At 36.0% G+C, this 7,151-nt stretch overlaps 1 protein-coding gene across 3 annotated transcripts in view; it reads right to left on the bottom strand.

Annotated features, from left to right (window-relative positions):
* The window catches only part of LOC145978334 (uncharacterized), a 278,099-nt gene that overhangs the window by 20,590 nt on the left and 250,358 nt on the right, over positions 1-7,151 (bottom strand). For all 3 annotated transcript variants that reach the window (XM_083110912.1, XM_083110911.1, XM_083110913.1), the window contains one exon: positions 5,496-5,782. In XM_083110912.1, coding sequence (XP_082967038.1) covers positions 5,496-5,782 — 287 coding nt within the window. The remainder of the gene's footprint in view (positions 1-5,495; positions 5,783-7,151) is intronic.

Genomic DNA, 7,151 nt, shown 5'->3' with positions numbered 1-7,151 from the left:
CCATATCCAGGATGTTCGTATGTTAATATAATAGATATATTAATAAGATTAGAAGAGAGATCAAAAAAGGGGTAGAGACAAGCATTACATTGGGCACAAGCGAAAAGAAAATCCTTATTAAGGAAATTAAAGTTGGCAACATACCAATTGCTTTTGGAATACCTAAGACACACAAACAAGGCATACCACTTAGACCTATTATACCAACATACGAACATCCTGGATATGGGCTAGCAAAATTACTGGTAAAAAGAATAAGGAAGGTAAATGAGAACACCCAATATAGCGTTAGGAATGCCGTAGAAGTTAAAGAATGTATAGAAAATCTGGAAATTGATGACGAGGATACAATAAGTAGTTTTGATGTTGTTAACTTATACCCAAGTGTACCGAGGGGGCGGGCGGGAGATTGTTTACTAAGGTGGCTGTTAGAAAAAGGAATAGACATCCTAACTGCTTGGGAATATGTACGATGGTATAACCTTGTAACGGAAAATAACTTTTTCTATGTCAGTGACAGTATTTATAGACAAAAAGAAGGCTTGGCGATGGGAAACCCCATTTCGGGTATAGTAGCGAGCATTTTTATGCACTTCATTGAGAAGGCAGCTTTGGAAAAAACAGGAATGGGTATTAAATATTATGGGAGATACGTTGATGATATCTTGATTATAGGAAAGGGGGTAGCACTGAACAAGGTTTTTGAAGAATTAGAAAAACAAGACGAAAGAATAAACTTCACTAGGGAAAACTTAAGCGATGGAAAAATCAATTTCCTGGATCTTAGTATCTTGAAAGAAGGGAATAGGATTAGAACAGGAGTACATCATAAACCCCTATCGGGGAACTTATATATTAACAAGGAATCGGCGCACCCCGAAATAACAAAGAAAAACGTATTCCTTAACTTTTTTATTAGGGCCGGTAGACTATGCAATAATGAAAAAGAAAAAGACAACGAAATTCGGTGGATAAGAAAAACAGGATTAAAAAATGGATACACAAATAGAGAAATGGATAAGATAGCGGAGAGAGCACGGAAAATTATTAGGAAAGAAGGGGATCAAAAAGAAGGGGAAAAAATCGAAAATAGGAGGGTAAAGTACGTTGGCATCCCTTACCATCAATCCGTATCGGAAAAATAACGAGAGATTTTGGAATCGTTTGCGGGATGAAAGCACCAAAGAATGTAGAAAAATACTTCACCGATTATAAGAAAGGAAAGACAACTAGGGAAATACCGGAAAAACAGAAGGGGGTTTATCGAATAGAATGCCAATGCGGGAAGGAGTACATAGGACAGACGGGCCGAAATATGGGTAAAAGATGGAGCGAGCATGAAAAGGACATAAGGGAAAAAGTTCCCAAAACGGGTCTCTCAGAACATATTTTGGAAAGTGGGCATAGAATCGTAAAAAAAGAGGTAATCAGAAAAGAGGGGAGGAAATTAGGAAGAAACGTGTATGAAACAGCGAGTATTTGTAGGGGGGGGAAGAGTAATCTTAATAGGGACGAAGGAAATTTGGAAGAAGGGTGGATCAATTTCCTCAAAAAATGGGATAATGCCTGGAAGATTGAACCCAATATCGGTTTCCACGTCACTCCGGAAGTTATGCAAGCTGCAAGAGAGGAACGTGAATTCACGTTGGATTTGTGACGTAATAAGGGGAAACGAGAAAATTAAGGGGAGGGGAAATATTCGTTGAGAATTGACCTTAATGTGGATAGATAAGCACAGTTGGGTAGGAAATGCCAAACCTGCAGGTTGCATTGTGATTTATGCAGGTTTTTTAGAATTTTAACTTTTTTAACTTTTTTACCTGTGAATAGGTCTACTGTACAAGTTTTATTAGGGAACGGCTTGGTTTTTACGTACTTCTAATAGCAAAAACTTAATATTTTAAATGTACCCTAACCAACCCTTAACCACAACCCTCATATTACATTTTTGACGCAGTACTATGCCAAGTACTTAGTTTTTATACGAACCTGAGGAAAGAGATAGTCAATCTCTGAAACGTCGTTCTACAATAAGAGCACTATACTCACATACGTAAGTACAATTTTTAACTTTCCTTTTCTATATTCTGGATTTGTGAGTAACACGCGACAAACCTATAAAATGCTTTTAATACTAAATTTTCAGGATAAAACTTGTCTTGCAGAATTTCTCTGACATATACCTCATGCAGTCCATTCTCTTTTTATTTAGACATTGTAACGCTTGCGGGGTGTCTGGCGTTACGAGGGGGACTATTTTCTCAGATGGTAGACATTAACACACAATCCGTTTAATATATATATCTGTTATTTATTATTCTAATGGTTAACAGTATTGATTATAGACTAACTCCCTATCTCTATGGCCATTTAGTGACTTGAGCTATTCCTATAAGTAATAAGTCCCAAGTGTCACCACTTGGTTAAGTTGAGGCTTACCCTCTAAGATAGGAGCAGCGAGCTATGGCGCGGCCTCTTGTCGTCTCCCGGAATATCTGGACTCAGCCCCTTTTCTATGATTCTCCTAGTATTTATTAACATGGGCGTCCTTGTCTCAATTCCCCAACCCAACTTAGTATACCGCAACCTTGTGGTTATTTTAGCTGACAGTCCTTTCTGGGGGGGAAGGTATGGCCTTGCTGACCATGACGAAGGCTTGTGGTCCGTAGACCTCGAGCTTATCGTCCGGGATGCCCCCAGAATATTCACGGTCAAGGCTCTGGCCTTGTTGAGCTAAACCACCAAACTTCCTGTAGGTAGCCTTGTCAGGAACCTTGCCCTTGATAGTTTTTGGGGGGAAGGAAGGGCCTGGTCTGTATCACACGTGTTGAGGACGAGACAAGTGATAGTGACGCAAGTCCTATTTCCTGGTTTTGCTTTCCTACTCTTGGCAGAGACAACGCCCCATTATGTAACTTGCAGAAACGCTCGTTACAACATGATTTTAACAAATGTACACCTCTTTCCCACTAATACGTGAAAGGTGAACTTATTGGAGTGAATTACCTCTTTCGGCATAACTGCCAAACAGATATATTTAGATACTAATAATGTTTGTAAACATCGAAAAATACAAACGTATTTCGATCACTCATCGGTGCATAGTTGAATACATAATAAATATCACTGCCGGCATGTTCACCATTATCTTTGTATGTGCATAAACCATTTGTCATTATTTTTTATGATAACATACCTAAATAATCCAATTATTCCAAAAAATGTTTTCCAGTTGTATAAAATATGAATAAGTTTCATTTGAAAAGTACAAAGTTAATAAAATTTTTAAACAGTTAAGTGGCTTATGGACCATCATGTAGTTTCAATTGCACAAAAAACTATCACTACACAATGTTCATCAAGTGTGTCGACTGAAAGTATTTTGAACACAAATGGTTCCACTGAGTCCCTAACTTTCTAACAGGATATTATTTCCAAATCGAGAGTAAATTGTAAAAATCTTAGATGTCATGGCGTCATTCTGAAAATTCATGGTGTGTCTGTGAGGGAGTGCCTCGATGAGTTCCTCCAAAATTTTGTCAGGTGACAATGTTGGCATAGACGATAATTTTAAATGAGTCCAAAAATTACTTTTCATTGTTCACATTGTTGTAAACTTGAAATTTCCATTTATTTAATAGTTAATACAGCATGTTCCGTTCAAACCTCACACATTTCAATTCTTCATTGCTAAAAGGTTATGAAACATAATGGAATGCGAGTGGTACTAGACGAAAGAGAAACTCAAAGAATTTTATTGCATGACCTCGAAGTTCACAGTTCTCTCACTATGCAGCGCCACAATCGCATAAAGCACAATGGCAACTCCGCAGCAGCGTGCACAATCTGCATTCTGGTATGCAGACCAAATCAATCATTACAGTGCAAAGAAATTACCGGAGAGAATATGGAGGTGAAGCACCGGATGGGAAATCCATTAAGACATGGTGTGCAAAGTTTTTGGCGACTGGAAGTGTTAACAAACAATCCGAAGGTTCTCAGAATGGATATTATTCATGCTACAAACGGAGCACACATAGAGGTGTATTCGAGTTCAGTGTAGAGGTGTATTAGTGTTTAGTGCTTTATGCAATAAAATTCCTTGAGTTGCTCTTTCGTCTAGTACCACTTGCATTCCACAACCTTTTAGCAATGATGAATTGAAATATGGGAGGTTTGAACAGAACACCCTGTACAGCTATATATGATCCCTCCATGTTATGTAAAACAAAATTCTACTACTGATAATACATATATCTATTTTCCTGTAGTTTACGGTTATTACAAGCATAAGAAAACAGTTTTTCGTTGTGACGTTTCAGGAGAACACATGCTCCTTTCATCAGACATTTATTTTCATTTCATGTCATCATGTCTGATGAAAGGAGCGTGTGTTCTCCTGAAACGTCACAAAGAAAAACTGTTTTGTTATGCTTGTAATAACCGTAAACTACAGGAAAATAATTCTATAATGCAAGCAATGCATACATACAAGAAAAACTATGATAATACATAATTTAAGATTAATTAATTATTCATTAGAACTTATTCTACATTGCAAATCTGAATAGACCATGATTGGAGAATAGAATACCCAGTTGCATAATAAATATACGTAAACAAGTTACTAACTTATTTTACGAGACTCACTTTTAACAGGATGGATAGATAGATAGATTATCCTTGGTAAAGGTAAACAGTTCACAAGTGGATGGTGGCACGGACCACCGAAATTAATAGATCCTTTAAAAATTAAGACTCATGAAAAAAGTTAGTAACTTGTTTATGTATATGAATTAGGGATGGGACAGATTAATCGGTCCTCTATTGGTATCGGCATATCAATGTATCATGTTATCGGTAAATTACAGATTATTTTACCGATCCAATATATCTATAAATATCTTATAATTTATGCAAAATTCTGCCATTTTGTTGTAATTTTTATGGATAATCTTTATGCCCTGCGTTTTAAAAAAGTAAATGCCTAAATATGCAACTTCTTTTGTACTGCAGTTGCCTGGAAACAAACACTTATTATGGAGGTCAATGACTTATTCAGATTCTTAAAGGACCATTTGGAATTTTATATCGGATCAGTAGAATATTGGTTATTGATATCGGTAAATTATATATTGGTACTTTATCGGTATTGGCCAAAAATTTCATATCAGCCCATCCCTAAAACAGACCAGTTTAAAGCAATTGTACTGTTAGTCCTAATTGGAATCCAAATTACCAAGATTCACTCAATCTAAATAAAACATTTAGGTCCAGTCAGTTAGATTATGTGAACAAAATATATTATTCTGGGCAAAAATAGAACTAGTGGAACTTTAATTAAGTGAAATTTAGAAATTTCGCACTTCTGCATTGCACAATTAATAGGATTTAACCATTAAATTGTGCAATGCGGAAGTGCGAAATTTCTAAATTTCACGTTAAGTAATTTTAAACCGCGTTTACTGCATCCATCATGAATAGTTGAACTTTACCTCTGTCCTCTGGCTACACCACGCTGTGGAGACCCATGAGGTGAACCATGATGTTGAGGTGAACCATGTTGTTGAGGAGAACCATGATGCTGAGGAGATCCATGGTGTTGAGGAGATCCATGGGAAGCTGTCTTTGGTTGTGCATATGGCTTCAAAGGTGGTGGATGCCCATGTCCTACACTGCACAGGTGGCCTGTGGGTGGTCGCCGAGGCATTGGTGCAACTACGCCTTTCTTCTTAGGCACACTCTCCTGGCAAGGAACGTTCCTTCTCTGCAGTGGGCGAGCCTATTTGCAAAATCATAAAAATTAACATCACAGAAAGCACATACTCAAAATACCCTCTCCTTGTAAGAACAAAAGATTTTAAAATATCACATAATATTTCATGAAAGGTTATTTTTTTAAAAGTTGTACAAACATTTAGTTTAGACCTTATTTTTAGAAAAAGCCTATTGTGAAAGTACAACTAGTCTATGCACTAAATATGTCAAGTGTCATTAAATAGCAAATTGTATATGTTTGTTCTCTGACCTTATACTTTTACAGTTACAGGTGGTCAAAGTTTTCAGGTTTTGCTTATGTACAATATGGTTTCTTACCTAGGTCAAAGCTACAAGTATACAAAATTTCGTTGAAATCCATGTCGGTGGGTGACATGACCTGGGTGAATTAACATGGAATGACCTAACATTTATTTCTTCTAAATTCATAACAAAATTTCAATCAATCCTGATTTATTATTTCTATGACCTTGGTGAATTAACATGGAATGACCTAACATTTATTTCTTCTAAATTCATAACAAAATTTCAATCAATCCTATAATTTATTATTTATATGACCTTGGTGAATTGACATGGAATGACCTAACATTTATTTCTTCTAAATTCAAAACAAAATTTCAATCAATCCTATGATTTATTATTTCTATGACCTTGGTGAATTGACATGGAATGACCTACCCATTTATTTCTTCTAAATTCATAACAAAATTTCAATCAATCCTATGATTTATTATTTCTACCGTCCTACAATGTCTGTGGATATATGAACAATCTACAAAGCTATAATTGCATTATTTGGTTATGGATGGTTATTTCTTGACAATTTCTTATGTATCTACAAGAATTTGAACAGTTGCAAGACACGAGATGGGGAAGTTTTAGGTTTGCTTATTTCCTGTGGCATATACATAATTTTCATTGCCCTCATATGTAAACATACACTAAGCAGTTGTGACAAAGATTCATCATAGTTTTATTTATGTGGCATCATTTCACCAATTTCTTGTTCACATCATCAGGCTCAGTAGAGTAGAGGTGAATTACATATTGTGTTGAAACAGATCCAAGATGGCTGATTATTTATTTGTCTTGTATCAAACAGAAAAGAAGGTGTATACAATTTCATAAAAACAAAATTCCCTGACTTTTCCAAGTTTTCGAGACCAAGTCTTTATGGCAATTCATGTATTTACACATATGTATAAGAAGAACACTACATTTTTCTAAACAGCACACTTAGAGATCACTAAACAAAGTTAAAATAATGAGAAGGAAAACGGCACAGAAATTGACTGTTGAATAGGGACATCAGCGGTGAGCTTTTACATAATACTTAACATATTGAGTAAGGATAAACAAAGAATTCTACA

This window comes from Lepisma saccharinum, chromosome 24 (assembly GCF_977018435.1).
Source record: "Lepisma saccharinum chromosome 24, izLepSacc3.1, whole genome shotgun sequence".
NCBI lineage: Eukaryota > Metazoa > Arthropoda > Insecta > Zygentoma > Lepismatidae > Lepisma > Lepisma saccharinum.
This window is presented reverse-complemented; position numbering and strand designations above follow the sequence as displayed.